This window comes from Crinia signifera, chromosome 7 (assembly GCF_055691185.1).
Source record: "Crinia signifera chromosome 7, ASM5569118v1, whole genome shotgun sequence".
NCBI classification, from domain to species: Eukaryota; Metazoa; Chordata; class Amphibia; order Anura; family Myobatrachidae; genus Crinia; species Crinia signifera.
The window spans coordinates 158,606,081-158,622,131 of NC_139223.1; the positions used below are offsets into that span (position 1 = coordinate 158,606,081).

The 16,051-nt window shown below is 49.2% G+C and overlaps 1 protein-coding gene across 5 annotated transcripts in view; it reads left to right on the forward strand.

Annotated features, from left to right (window-relative positions):
* CDK15 (cyclin dependent kinase 15) overlaps positions 1-16,051 on the forward strand; it is a 185,744-nt gene that overhangs the window by 101,951 nt on the left and 67,742 nt on the right. For all 5 annotated transcript variants that reach the window (XR_014450834.1, XR_014450833.1, XM_083154091.1 and 2 more), the window contains one exon: positions 1,682-1,805. Coding sequence is in view for 3 of the 5 variants with exons in the window: in XM_083154091.1 (XP_083010217.1) it covers positions 1,682-1,805 (124 nt within the window). In the remaining 2 variants the exon portion in view is untranslated. The remainder of the gene's footprint in view (positions 1-1,681; positions 1,806-16,051) is intronic.

Here is a 16,051-nt window from a genome sequence, read left to right on the forward strand (position 1 = left end):
ATGCACTATATGTAACATCTGCACTATGTGTAACACATGCACTATATGTAACACTATATGTAACACCTGCACTATCTGTAACACTATATGTAACACATGCACTATATGTAACACTATATGTAACACTATATGTAACACATGCACTATATGTAACACATATGTAACACCTGCACTATATGTAACACATGCACTATATGTAACACAATATGTAACACCTGCACTATATGTAACACTATATGTAACACCTGCACTATATGTAACACTATATGTAACACCTGCACTATATGTAACACATGCACTATATGCAACACTATATGTAACACATGCACTATATGTAACATCTGCACTATGTGTAACACATGCACTATATGTAACACTATATGTAACACCTGCACTATCTGTAACACTATATGTAACACATGCACTATATGTAACACTATATGTAACACTATATGTAACACCTGCACTATATGTAACACATATGTAACACCTGCACTATATGTAACACATGCACTATATGTAACACTATATGTAACACCTGCACTATATGTAACACTATATGTAACACCTGCACTATATGTAACACCTGCACTATATGTAACACCGGCACTATATGTAACACCTGCACTATATGTAACACTATATGTAACACCTGCACTATATGTAACACTATATGTAACACATGCACTATATGTAACACTATATGTAACACTATATGTAACACATGCACTATTGGTAACACTATATGTAACACATGCACTATATGTAACACATGCACTATATGTAACACTATATGTAACACATGCACTATATGTAACACTATATGTAACACATGCACTATATGTAACACTATATGTAACACATGCACTATATGTAACCCTATATGTAACACATGCACTATATGTAACACCTGCACCATATGTAACACCTGCACCGTAAGGGTTTTTCATTCACTTGCACTTGCAAATTATTGCCCAAGTACAGTACATGCTTTTGGTCTGAATCAGGATATACTGAACATCCCTTTTAGGTCATTCTTTTATCATGTGAGTAAACAGACATATCAGTATGTTCTATAGAAGTATATGGGGCCCATTTATCATTGATCGCATTTACAATGCGATCTGGGCGGAATATTATCGCCCATTGTAAAATGCGATCATATCACCCAAATGTATCACGTGCTAGCTGCAGGGACAGGGCTCCGAAAAGAGCCCATCCCTGCGATACACGGAGCCGGAAGCCGTGGGCTCCGCTGACAGCACTGCCATAGGCTACAATGGGCTATCGCCATATCAGAATGGCGATAGCCCAGGGGTGCGAAGCCGGGCTGCCCGATGTTGATGCATCGGGCCGATTCGTATCCCCCATAGCAACCTATGGGGGATGCGGCCGGCGGCAGTGAAAGGGGGATCGCAGCAGGGATCAGAGATTCCTGCTTATGTCCCCTGTGATACATTAGGGGGATACTTAATATTTGCGGCTAACCCCTGAAAACGAGTGTTTTCGGGGATTTAGCCGCAAATATTACTTGATAAATGGGGCCCTATGTGAGATTGTCCTGGTCAGCTCCGTAAGCGATTTACACCTGTTAGTGACAATGAATCCTACCTGAGCGAAGCACAGACAGCTCATCGTCATAGATCACATCTGCAATAAATCCTCTGATCTCGTTCTGCAGATCTTCATGTTCCAGCTGCTCCGAGGTCTGGCCTATATCCATCGCCAGCACATCCTACACCGGGATCTGAAGCCCCAGAACCTCCTCATCAGCTATCTGGGGGAGCTGAAACTGGCTGACTTCGGTAAGTCCCAGGCTGATAGCACCAGCAGTGTATGATACCAGGGGTGGCCAACACGTGGCTCTCAAGCCGCAGGCGGTTCTTTTCTTAATGAGCTGCAGCTCCCTCACCTGTTGCATAGTCAGAGGAGGCAAGTGGCAGTGCCACGGGAACTGGCACACAGCAGAGTAGCGCACAATCGCTGTGGTCTTTTAACAGCGATTCCAGCTGCCCCCCCCCCCCCCCCGCCATGCTGACACACCGCTAAGTTCTATGGTGAGACATGAGGGGTGGGTTTGCCTTTCCCATCCTGTATGAAATTATAAAAGGAGGTGCCAGAAAGGACCTTTTATTTCAGTCCCTCAGGGGTGTGTTTTTATGCTGCTCTCTCCAGTGCTTCATCCTATTGGAACAGCTTCTTTCCTAGGGATGTACATTATTTTAGTCACTAGTGGTGGGGACTGAGTTAGCTGTAATGGAGTGCTGCAAGAATAATATAGTAATGTCTTATTTAGTGTTTTGTAGTGCTCAAATGGGTTGCTACATTTAAAATAATTGTGCCACAAGGTATATATATATATACTAGGTGATTCATCGCGCCCTACGGGCGCTCTTCACACCGTCGTAAGGGGCTGCGCCCCCTTAATTTGTGACCGTTTGTATATGAGAAATATGGTTAGAATTGTATGAAAGATGCCTGTATTGCAACTTGAGTTATAGGTGAAATGTGTTAAATAGAGAGCATATGATGTGGAAGGGGGTGTGTATTGTTTTGTTTAATTAAAAAGCGGTTACAGAGTAAGATGTACATTGATAGTGTGGAGGGTACAGTGATATTTGTGGGAGTGGGGGGTGCCGCCAATCGCCACAAGAAAAAATCAACACAGAAAGGTCAACACATGTAAATGTTGACATAAGTGTGGCACTTCATCGGTGTACATGTCAACACATTAGAATGAATATGAAAACATTCAAAAAATGAAAAATAAATCTTCACAAACTCATGTCAACCTTTTTCATTGTCGACCATAGCCATGTCAGCTTTTTGCTTGTGCCATTTAATCCTGGGGTTGCCGTGAATCGTGGGGGGGGGGAGAGTTGGGGGGTGGGAGGGGGAGGGTGGGTGGGGGGGACGGTGGTGCAGCGAATTGCGGGAGGGGGGGTCATGGGGGGGGTGGGTGCCGCGAATTGCGGGAGGGGGGGAGTTGGGGGGTCCGCCAATCGTGGGAAGGGGGTCGCGGGGGGGGGGGCATGTGCAGCGAATTGCGGGAGGGTTGGTCGCGGGGGTGGGTGCCGCGAATCGCAGGAGCGCGGGGGTTTGTAGCGAATCGTGGGAGGGGGGGTCGTGGGGGTGGGGGGGTTTGCTGCGAATTGTTGGAGGGGGGTCACGGGGGCGGGGGTTGCCGCGAATCATGGGAGGGGGGGTCGTGGGGGGTGCCGCGAATCGCGGGGGGGGGGACTGCGAATCGCCACAAGAAAAAATCAACACAGAAAGGTCAACACATGTAAATGTTGACATAAGTGTGGCACTTCATTGGTGTCCATGTCGACACATGAGAATGAATATGAAAACATAAAAAAAATGGAAAATAAATCTTCAAAAACTTATGTCAACCTTTTTCATTGTCGACCATAGCCATGTCAGTGTTTTGCATGTGCCTTTTAATCCTGGGGTTGCCGTGAATCGCAGGGGGGGGGGGGAGGTGTCCGCAAATCGTGGGAGGGGGGGTTCGCAGGGGGGGGTGCCGCGAATTGCAGGAGGGGGGGGGGCACGGGAGGGTGGGTGCCGCGAATCGCTGGAGGTTGCGGGGTTGCTGCGAATCGCGGCGGGGGGGTGTAGCAGGGGGTGCCGCGAATCGTGGGAGGGGGGTCGCGGGGGTTGCCGCGAATCGCGGGAGGGGGTGTAGCAGGGGGTGCCGCGAATCGCGGGAGGGGGGGTCGCGGGGTTGCTGCGAATCGCGGGAGGGGGGGTCGCGGGGGGGTTTCCGAGAATCGCCGGAGGGGGGGAGTGTTTTGCCGCGAATCCCGGGAGGGGGGGGTCGTGGGGGTGTGTGTGTTTTCCCGCGAATCGCGGGAGGGGGGTCCTGGGGGTGCCGCGAATCGCGGGGGGGATGGTGCCGCGAATCGCGGGGGGGATGGTGCCGCGAATCGCGGGAGGGGGGCGGGGGTCGCGGGGTGTGTGTGTGCTGCGAATCGCGGGAGGGGGGGTCACGGGTGGGGGGGTGCCGCGAATCGTGGGAGGGGGGGCGGGGGGTGTTTTGCCACGAATCGCGGGAGGGTGGGCGGCGGGGGGTGTTCACCTGGTGGCTGTGGAGTAGGTTCCTGGGCAGCATTGGGAGGCAGAGGGTGTCTGGCACTGTGGGCTTACTGGGCTGGTTCTCTATCATGTGAGTCAGAGGCTCCACCCAGCGTTAGACACACACTCACACACTTTGAGTGACAGATGTAGCCAAATATATAAGATATATATATATATATATTGTATAAATACATACATACATACAATGGCATGCCGGTTTAAAATACAGATGATAAAAAGCATAAATGTGCTGCCAGTTTGAAGCTGATGTGTAACAAGATGGTTTTAAATTACATAAATGTGCTGCTTGTAGCTCAGCCCCATAACCTATTTCAAAATGTCCTTTGTGATAGGACACGGCCATTTTTTTTTTGGGGGGGGGGCTCATTGCCTCCAATTGGTTGGGTACAAAACATGCAGATAGACTGTAGGTCTGTACATTCCATCCATGCCTGTCAGTGGGTGGTGCTGCATGTAATATAGTGCAAACACATTTACAACTCGGATTGCAATGTAGGTCTTCAACAATAAAATCAAGGCAGAGTCTGACAATTCTTGTGTCACAGGGTTCATACTGTGGTCACAATGTGGCCTCACATGCTGCCCTTTTCTAATCAACTCTCATAATGGAGGTATTATTTGACCAGGGTGGAGGCGGGTGGGAGAGGATGTGACCAGGGTGGAGGCGGGTGTGAGAGGATGTGACCAGGGTTGGAGGCGGGTGTGAGAGGATGCGGAGGTGGGTGTGAGAGGAAGCGACCAGGATGGAGGCGGGTGTGAGAGGAAGCGACCAGGGTGGAGGCGGGTGTGAGAGGATGTGACCAGGGTTGGAGGCGGGTGTGAGAGGATGTGAGCAGGGTGGAGGCTGGTGTGAGAGGATGCGGACAGGGAGGAGGCGGGTGTGAGAGGATGCGACCAGGGTGGAGGCGGGTGTGAGAGGATGCGGCCAGGGAGGAGGCGGGTGTGAGAGCATGCGGCCAGGGTGGAGGCGGGTGTGAGAGGATGCGACCAGGGTGGAGGCGGGTGTGAGAGGATGCGACCAGGGTGGAGGCGGGTGTGAGAGGATGCGACCAGGGTGGAGGCGGGTGTGAGAGGATGCGACCAGGGTGGAGGCTGGTGTGAGAGGATGCGGGCAGGGAGGAGGCGGGTGTGAGAGGAAGCGACCAGGGTGGGGACGGATGTGAGAGGAAGCGACCAGGGTGGAGGCGGGTGTGAGAGGATGCGACCAGGGTGGAGGCGGGTGTGAGAGGAAGCGACCAGGGTGGAGGCGGGTGTGAGAGGAAGCGACCAGGGTCGGGACGGGTGCGAGAGCATGCGACCAGGGTGGAGGCGGGTGTGAGACGATGCAAAATGTCCTCTGGCTGCGGCCTCTGTGTGTTACTGAGCAGGTCCAGGGTCTGTACTCAGCACATCACGGGGAGGGTTCGGAGCACCCTGTGTCCTATAGCTGCAGCCTCTGTGTGTTACTGGGCAGGTCCGGGGTCTGTACTCAGCACATCACAGGGAGGGTACGAAGCACCCTGTGTCCTATGGCTGCATCCTCTGTGTGTTACTGGGCAGGTCCGGGGTCTGTACTCGGCACATCACAGGGAGGGTATGGAGCACCCTGTGTCCTATGGCTGCGGCCGCTGTCCAGGGTCTGTACTCAGCACATCACAGGGAGGGCACGGAGCACCCGGTGTCCTAGGGCTGCAGCCTCTGTCCAGGGTCTGTACTCAGCACATCACAGGGAGGGTACGGAGCACCCTGTGTCCTATGGCTGCAGCCTCTGTGTGTTACTGAGCAGGTCTGGGATCTGTACTCGGCACATCACAGGGAGGGTACGAAGCACCCTGTGTCCTATGGCTGCAGCCTCTGTGTGTTACTGGGCAGGTCCAGGGTCTGTACTCAGCACATCACAGGGAGGGTACGGAGCACCCTGTGTCCTATGGCTGCATCCTCTGTGTGTTACTGGGCAGGTCCACGGTCTGTACTCGGCACATCACAGGGAGGGTACGGAGCACCCTGTGTCCTATGGCTGCAGCCTCTGTGTGTTACTGAGCAGGTCTGGGATCTGTACTCGGCACATCACAGGGAGGGTACGAAGCACCCTGTGTCCTATGGCTGCAGCCTCTGTGTGTTACTGGGCAGGTCCAGGGTCTGTACTCAGCACATCACAGGGAGGGTACGGAGCACCCTGTGTCCTATGGCTGCATCCTCTGTGTGTTACTGGGCAGGTCCGGGGTCTGTACTCGGCACATCACAGGGAGGGTATGGAGCACCCTGTGTCCTATGGCTGCGGCCGCTGTCCAGGGTCTGTACTCAGCACATCACAGGGAGGGCACGGAGCACCCGGTGTCCTAGGGCTGCAGCCTCTGTCCAGGGTCTGTACTCAGCACATCACAGGGAGGGTACGGAGCACCCTGTGTCCTATGGCTGCAGCCTCTGTGTGTTACTGAGCAGGTCTGGGATCTGTACTCGGCACATCACAGGGAGGGTACGAAGCACCCTGTGTCCTATGGCTGCAGCCTCTGTGTGTTACTGGGCAGGTCCAGGGTCTGTACTCAGCACATCACAGGGAGGGTACGGAGCACCCTGTGTCCTATGGCTGCATCCTCTGTGTGTTACTGGGCAGGTCCGGGGTCTGTACTCGGCACATCACAGGGAGGGTATGGAGCACCCTGTGTCCTATGGCTGCGGCCGCTGTCCAGGGTCTGTACTCAGCACATCACAGGGAGGGTAAGGAGCACCCTGTGTCCTATGGCTGCAGCCTCTGTCCGGGGTCTGTACTCAGCACATCACAGGGAGGTTACGGAGCACCCTGTGTCCTATAGCTGCGGCCTCTGTGTGTTACTGGGCAGGTCCACGGTCTGTACTCGGCACATCACAGGGAGGGTACGGAGCATCCTGTGTCCTATGGCTGCAGCCTCTGTGTGTTATTGGGCAGGTCCACGGTCTGTACTCGGCACATCACGGGGAGGGTACGGAGCACCCTGTGTCCTATGGCTGCAGCCTCTGTGTGTTACTGGGCAGGTCCGGGGTCTGTTCTTGGCACATCACAGGGAGGGTACGGAGCACCCAGTGTCCTATGGCTGCAGCCTCTGTGTGTTACTGGGCAGGTCCAGGGTCTGTACTCGGCACATCACGGGGAGGGTACGGAGCACCCAATGTCCTCTGGCTGCAGCCTCTGTGTGTTACGGGGCAGGTCCGGGTTCTGTACTCGGCACATCACAGGGAGGGTACGGAGCACCCTGTGTCCTATGGCTGCAGCCTCTGTGTGTTACGGGGCAGGTCCGGGGTCTGTACTCGGCACATCGCAGGGAGGGTACGGAGCACCCAATGTCCAATTACTGCGGCCTCTGCCCGGGGTCTGTACTCAGCACATCACAGGGAGGGTAAGGAAGATATTAGTGCCGATTCGAACACTATGCTAAGCAAACTGCCAATGTTCTTCCACCTCCGCAGACACCTGCCTCCAGTCGCCATACTTTGTTTTTACGATTTTCAACAAATAAGTTAGCGAATGTAATAGTCATTTGCCCGACATACCCCGAAAAATGAAATTCCAGGTGTCTTTTCTGTTAAGGCTCTAACGTAGGTGCCTAAGTTGGGAACTGGCCATAGACGCACATGTTAAATTATTAACATGAAATATGTTGAACAGCCTCTGAGACGCGAAGCCCCATTGTCCCTGATGCTCCGGGGGGGAGTTACACATGCGGCTCCTCGCTCCACTGTGATATGTAGCAGTTACATATTTAAGGAACATTACATTTTTTTTTTTTTTTTCAATATGTGTTTTATTGAAAAATTTGCACATTAAACACAATGCCTTCAATACAGACTAAAACATCTTCAAGTATCACAGTATGGATTGCAGTAATTTGGTGGTATAAATCGTCGGTGTGGAGGATTCATCTTAAACTACGACCATATAATTACAACAGATCCAATGATATTTGTGATATTGCAGTTTTATGTAACTAAAGCGAAAGATTAAGAAAGAGAAACAGGCCACATACGCCACATGTGTATTTCCGTCCAGCAGTTTGCCTGTCGGCAGGATGTGTCCAAGGTAGCACACATTCAGAATGATCATGTGCTAAAATGCAACAAATTTAGAACTTATGTCTAGCAGGTTTTTCTTATTTTTATTTTTAACTAATAACAATAATCATCGGTACTTTACTTTCACGGCGCCACTAGATAGGACAGATATGATACTAGATAGGATACGATTTTGTATGCGATTTAACATAAGATATCGCATAAGATATAGGATAAGATTTACTATCCATTTCATTACCCCACTATCCACTAGGGCGTGGAGTTGATTTTATATAGCGTGGCGAGCGCAGCGAGCCACCGAGCCCGAAGCGTGGCGAGCGGACACGGAATGTATTTTATGGAATTGCATGCAAATGGCATGCAATATTGGGGACTTGCTTTGAAACAACATCCGTGTCCCCTCGCGGGGCTCGCTGCGCTCGCCACGCTATATAAAATCAACTCCACGCCCTAGTGGATAGTGGGGTAATGAAATGGATAGTAAATCTTATCCTATATCTTATGCGATATCTTATGTCAAATCGCATACAAAATCGTATCCTATCTGTCCTATCTAGTGGCGCCGTGAAAGTAAAGAAGTACCTAATCATCTACTATTACTATAACCTATTGCCTACCCGCGTCCAGGAGCCGTCGATCCATCCACAGAGTATCCATCCAGTCAAGGTTAGGAGAAGATATAGGGAGAGTCGAGGTAGTCAGTCAAGAGGAGATAGGATTGTGATTAGCAAGGAGTTGGTAAGAGTACCATGTATTTTGTGTTGCTGTTTTAGTGTGGGGAGGTAGGGTCTGTATGTATTTTTTCCAGCATTGGAAGAGGGTGGGTGTTAGTTTTTCTTTGTATAAGGTCGTTTCTAGCCAGTCCATAATGAACAGGAATAGAAGCCTAGTGGTTGCCATGTGGAGAGTGGGTGCAGAATTATGTATCCACTGTTGTAGTATAGCTTTTCTGCCCACTGCAGACAGGATAACCACAAGTTTTTTGCTATATTTTGGAATTTGGAGTTGGTCGGTTAAGCATCCAAAGAGTGCCCAAGAGATGGTGCAGCTAAAAGATATGTTTAGGGTTGTGGCGCTATAGTGACAGAGGTCTTTCCAGAATTTCTGTATATGCTGACAGTCCCAGAAGCAGTGTAAAATGTCTGCATCGTCTGTGGAACATTTGGGGCATTTTGTCCCTTCAGCGATACCCATTAAATGTCGTTGTTTAGGTGATAAGTATGCTCTATGGAGCATTTTGTGTGCCATTTCTTGATAAGAGCTTGCTGGGATAAGTTTTAAATTAAGTTGGAAAGTTTTCATGAGGGTCTCGGGGGAGAGGGAAGGGATTTGAGTTGTCCATTTGGTTATCTCTAGAAGTTCAGTTTCTGGGTCAAGTTCAGTACGTATACGTGAGTATATAATGGATGTGGAGTAGAATGTGGTGCGTTGTAAAGAGTCTAGAGGATTTGTAAAATCCTGGTTCCGCAGCCTGGACAAGACAGATCGCAGATAATGGGATGCCTGAAAGTATGCAAATTTGTGCTGGGGTTGTAGACTATATTTCTATGAGGCTTCCGTGAATGTCAGTGGCTGGTTGGAAGTATTCAGCAAGTCCCGTAGAGTCGTAATGCCAGCGGGTCTCCACTCTGTGAAAGGTATCTTAGCCAAGCCTTTTTGGAAATCTAAGTTGCCTACCAAGGGTAAGAATAACGAGTGGCGGTGTTGGAGTTTTAATGTTTTCCTAGATATCGGCCAAGCCTGCACAGTTGTGGTCAATAATAGATTATCTCTTGTTCTGTAGTGTAGAGTAGAGGGTTTGGCATGTAGCAGGTAAGTAAGGGAAAGAGGAGTACATAGTTGAGACTCTAGTGTTACTTCTGTGTATATGTTAGATGTCGTGATCCAATCCATCGCGAAACGTAGAAGGCAGGCCAAGTTGTATTGTTTGATGTTGGGTAGGTTAGTGCCTCCCCTATTAACCGTTTGTGTCATTTTTTTGTAACTAATTCTCGGACGTTTTTTGTTCCAGATGAAACGGGAGATTGCAGTGTTCAATGTTGTGAGGTCCGATTTGGTTATTAGAAGGGGGGTCATTTGTAGGATATAGAGAAGCTTGGGAAAACTAGCCATCTTGACCAATTTACAACGACCCAATAAATTCAATGGCAAATCCTGCCAAAGGTTAAGTTCAGTTTGTATTTTACGTATGACAGGGGTAATATTATGGGAGTAAAGATCCCGGGGATGCGGTGTAAGAGCTATGCCCAGGAAGGTGATGTTATTCGTAGCCCATTTGAAGGGAAAAGGGGTAGTTTGGCAAAATCTCGCCTGCCCGAACATGGCTAGTGCTTCTGATTTTTCAAGGTTGATCGAAAAGCCAGCAAATGATGAGAACCTGCTAATGGCTGAGGTTAGCTGGGGAATGTCTCTATTTGGGTTAGACATAAAAATCAGCAGGTCATCTGCAAAGGCTATAATTCGCAATTCTCCTTTGCCTATAGTTATCCCAGAATAGTCACGCAGCTGTGTGATGTACCTAATGAATGGTTCTAGTGCTAGGTTAAAGAGTAGTGGGGAGAGGGGGCATCCCTGCCGTGTTCCTCTCTCCAGACAGAAAGATGAGGATAGCATGTTGTTGACCAACACTTGTGCTGTGGGACTAGTGTAGAGGGTAGAGACAAGCTTGCAAAAGGTTTCTCCAAAACCTTGATGACGGAGTACTCTGGTTAAGTGGGGCCATGCAATCTTGTCAAAGGCCTTTACGGCATCTAGATTGATTAAGATGTTGTTTTGCATCTGTTGGGTGTGTGTGATCGCAGCTATGGCTGCGCGGATTCCATGTACTGACTGCCTACCTTTAACAAATCCCTGCTGAGCGGGCAAGATCAGGCGAGCTAGGGGATCTTGTAGTCTATTGGCCATAAGTTTAGTCAGAATTTTAAGGTCTTGGTTCAAGAGTAATATGGGGCGGTAAGAGCTTGTGAGCGAGGGGTCTTTTCCTGGCTTTGCTATCACTATGATTCTCGCTTCATTAAATCTAATTGGGGCATCCCCAGAGGATAGGATGTGGTTGTATAATTTAGTTAATGTGGGCGCTAGTTCGTTACTAAGCATTTTGTAAAATTCCGGTCCAAAGCCGTCTGGGCCAGGGCTTTTTCCATTGGGTAGTGATTTAATAGTTGCCATAATTTCTGCCTCAGTGACGGGGCTATCCAGAAGATCTTTCTCTTCCGGTGTTAATGTTGGTAAATTGGCTTCTTTTAAGAAAGGAGAACCCTCTGCTTCATTGTCTGAGTCAGCTGTATATAAAGTTTTGTAGTATTGCATAAATTCTTTACATATAGCAGTAGGGTTGGTGATAATCCTGTCTGAGCTATTGATGGTGCTAACCCAAGTCTTGGTTTGTGAGCCCTTGGCAAAGTTTGCCAACAGCTTGCCGGATTTGTTACGACAGTGATATTTATTTTTTTGATAATTGTGTTGAGTTTGAGCTTGCTCCGTAAGATAGGTCATATAGTTTTTTTGCTGTGAGGTAAGCCTCTCTATGAGTGGGGTCGTCATGTAGTTTGTAGGCTCTATAAGCCGATGTGAGCTCGGTGCTTAGACAATGGAGTTGGGTTGAGAATTTTTTACGTTTAGAGTGAATATATGACATTATGTGTCCTCTAAGGACAGCTTTCGAGGCCCACCAGAACAATGAAGGGTCATCCTCATGAACTGAGTTGTCAGTCGCATAGTTGCGCCAGTTCTGTTTTAAATGTAAAAGAAAGTCTTCAGAATGTATAAGATACGCAGGGAATCTCCAGCTCTTTGAGAAATATTGTGGCAGAGTAAGGTGAAGGGTTAAAGATATGGGCGCGTGATCAGAAATGATGATATCTTTGATAGAGGTGTGAGTGATTTTAGGGAGCAAATGCTGGGATGTGAAGATGTAATCTATTTGTGAATGAGTTGAATGTGGGTGTGAGAAGAAGGAGAAGTCTCTATGTAGTGGGTGGTGTATTCTCCAGGGGTCCACAAGGTTTAGTTGGGAGCAGAAGGAGAGAAGAATATTGCTGTCAGTGCCAGTGGCATGTGAGCTTACCTTGGACCTGTCTATGGATGGATTGACGACTGAGTTGAAGTCTCCTCCCAAAATTAGATTCTTGTTACCCCAAGACAGGATCTTCTGTAGAAGTGCTGCATAAAAAGTTTTGTTAGGAGTGTTTGGGGCATATACATTAACCAACAAGTAATCTTCATTATCAATAGACGCTTCTAATAAGATATATCTTCCCTCTGGGTCTATGAATTTCCTCTCACAAGTATATTGTAAGTTTTTCCGAAATATTATGGCTACACCTCTGGTTTTGTTAGTGTAGGGGGCAGATATGCATTCTCCGATCCAGGGGGCTTTTAGTGAATTTCTAGGATCTACGGTCCAGTGTGTTTCCTGAAGGAATAAAATATGTGGTTTTAAGCGATTAAGGTGGGAGAGCACTTTCTTTTGTTTCACTGGGGTATTAAGTCCCTCTACATTCCAGGATATTATATTATATGAGAGTAAAGGGGCATTCCCTATAGAGTTTTGGTGGGGGTTATTATGGTCTGTTATATTAACCTATGCCAGTGGATAGCATCACCGTAAAGATGGAAGAAGTATTAAAGCAGGGTCTCTCTCTGTCCCAGCGAGCAGAGAGAGAGCACCCCGAGACAGATCTAGGCCTCAGAGCTAGGCAGGCAATCATAACATTAACAAATACATTAACAGAAATTAGAAGAGAAAAGAGAGAAAAAATGTACTCAGGGTACATTGTGTGAACATATACGGTATGCCGAGGCATACTCACAGTGTGGCCCACAGTGGAGGGCAAGATGATGATAAACAACAACATGTCAAATCAGTTCAGGTGTCAGGGCGGGAAAGATTTTTGCTGCGACTGGATCTTCGAAGAAGATCGGCTTTCCATTCTCGATGATGCGCAGGCGGGCAGGGTATAACAAAGAGAACTTGGTCTTGCTTTCAAATAGCTGCTGACAGATAGGAGTGAATTCTTTACGTTTGGCTGCAACCTGATTGGAGAAATCCTGGAATATAAGTAAACGTTCCCCATTGTAAGATAGGCTGGCCGTTTTACGATAGTGATACAGAAGCGCTGATTTGTCGGCATAGTTCAGGATTTTCATGATGACGGGACGTGGACGTCCAGAGGTGTTCTTCCGATCTGGGCCAATACGATGCGCCCGTTCAATGGCCAAAGGTATGCCTTTCAGGTTCATAGATAGTTGTTCCGGGATCCAGTTGATGAGAAGGTCAAGTAGTTCATGATCTTTTATCGACTCTGGGATGCCGATCACTCGCAGGTTGTTTCTTCGACTACGGTTTTCAAGATCGTCAAGTTTGTTGGTGAAGTTGGTGATGTCCGCATGTTGGGTCTCGATTGTTTCCTGCAGGGGCAAACGCAGGATTTTCAGAAGGGGGTTTCCAGAGGGGTGGAGCAAAGCACGGAGATGGACACTTAGGTGACCCAGTATATGCCGGGTATAGATAGACCAAATGTATATAAATAATAATAATAATAATAATAAAAAAAATATATATATATACATAACAGCAGTGTAGACCCCTGGGCATAGCAATGTATTGGGGACCCTACCTATCCTCCAGTGGTAGGGGTGGGGGGTGCTATGAGGGGAAGCTTTGATGTCCCGTGGGTGGTAGGGGGCATTATATCAACCGCTCAGTATGTAGGGCTCAGTAATTTCCACTAATTACCCCTTCACTGCACAGATGGTGGGAGATGAGGTGGGAGAAGGGGGCATTGGGCTGAATGAAGGGGTCCCAATACATAACTTTCAGGGTGGTAGAGGATGTTTAATACGCAGAAGAGGGGTGTATAGTGGAGTGGGCTTATTATTCATAATTTTCTGGTGGGAGGACAGCTTGCTTGACTGCAGATATCTCCAGTTCCCGGAACTAGATTTCTTAGCTTTTAATGGAATTAAAAACTAGAGAATCCCACCTACCAAATGGTACTGGGGACTAGGGGATCAGAGTTCAGGAGGCAGAGCAATTCGCCTATTAATCCGCTGAGTATATAAAACTACATACCAGGTGTGTGGAGCTGGAGCAGTAACCAGCTGCTTGAAAGCTGATATCTCTGATTATGGGCACAGTAGAGACCAGCTTCTTGTGTCCCTCAAAGGGAGAGAGTCCCATCTTTTGGAATATACCCTCAGAAAAACTCTAAGTCAGACAGAAACTGAAATATCTGACTGGGAAGAGCAATTAACAGGCTTGGATGGGGACCACTGCTTTGAAGTCAGATATCTCCGGTTCCCCAGGGCCGATTTTTAAAATTCTTGTACCCATGGAAAGAGGTGACCCTCAGCTTTCAGATTCCTTGGGGGGTTTCTGGGTACTCAGAAACCCCCCTGCGTGCGCTACTGTCCTGGGCTGTATGTAGGTCGTCTTCTAGATTAGAGACTCTTTGTTCCAGTTTGTCTATACGGCCGGAGTGCTGGGTTAGCTGTGTTAGTGTGGAATCTATGGCCTCTTTGATACCAGCCAGCTTTTCATCCAGCAGGGGGCCCAGCACTGCGGCGATGTCTGTGGGTTTCATTTTCGATGGGCGGGTGGTAGTCGTAGATTGACGCCTACGTCTAGACCCAGAGCGAGTGGAGGATTCTCCTGAATCTGAAGAGTTGCCTCCCTGAGTGCTATCTCGTGGAGCCGAGCCAGTGGGGGTCATGGATGGAGAGACCAGGAATCTTTTCATATGGGTGAGGAGATATGCGTAGAATCAAGTATGTGCTATGAGACACAGCGTGTCATGGGTTATAGGTGGGCCACGACTGTGAGAATCAGTCCATTGGTTACAAATTTAAACAATAGCTGTCACTTCTTCTGTTCGCCAGGATGGTTCTGCAGTAGGTAGTAGCGAAGCAGTATATACCAGGTGCACAAGTCTCTCTTCCTGAACACAGAGGGGTACACTGTATACTGTGCTGTAGGAGAGGTATGAGGGGAGGATGCCGGTCGTCAAGTGTATACAGGTAGTTGTATGGCAGTATTAGCTGGGCCTAGTGTGGAGCTTGCAGTATTTGTATTGCTTGGGGTGCCTGGCTCAGTCCAATATCAGTAGTATATATGGCCTGTCTGAGTGTGTGGGGAGATGCCTCTCCCAAGATGGCACCCGGCCCGCAGTGTACTGTGTCTAAGCTTCGAATCCAGGAGCAGCACAGCATCTGTGAGGCCAATAGGAGGGGGTGAGGGTGGGCAGCGTCCGGCGAGTGTAGCACACGTCGCTCGCTTACCTCCTCTGCGGCGTCGGGTTGCCGTGCAGGCCTGTAGGAGCAGGTGAGGACGCAGCTCCCAAGATGGCACCCGGCCAGCGGTATGCTGTGTCCCAGCCCCGGATCCTGGAGCGGCACAGCGTCTGGGAGGTTGGTGTTGGGAGGGGGGGGGGGTGAGGGTGGTCGGCGTCTGGCAGGTGCCGGCAGTCTTCTCCTCTCTTTCGGCCTGTTTTTCCTTCGGCGGCCGCTTCCGGCGGGTCAGGTCACAAATTTAGGCCGCGGCTTCAGGGTGTGGGATAGGCCGCAACCCGCAGAGGTCACTGGACGACCTCCCGGCTCTGCAGCACACAGCCCAGGGGGTGAGGGTTCACAGGCGGGGTAGTCCTGAGTGGGGGTGCCTCTAGAAGCCGATGTTAAGGCTGTTGAAGGGGGTCAGCAGTAGGAGCTTAGCAGATGCACGTCCTGCTGCCTCCCCAGTCAGGCCACGCCCCTACATTACATTCTTTGTGTGTACTGGAACAGCGTGAGTGTTCCTGTTTGTGTGCACTGGAACAGCGTGAGTGTTCCTGTTTGTGTGCACTGGAACTGCGTGAGTGTTCCTGTTTGTGCACTGGAACAGCGTGAGTGTTCCTGTTTGCATACTGGAACTGTGTGAGTGGTCTTGTTT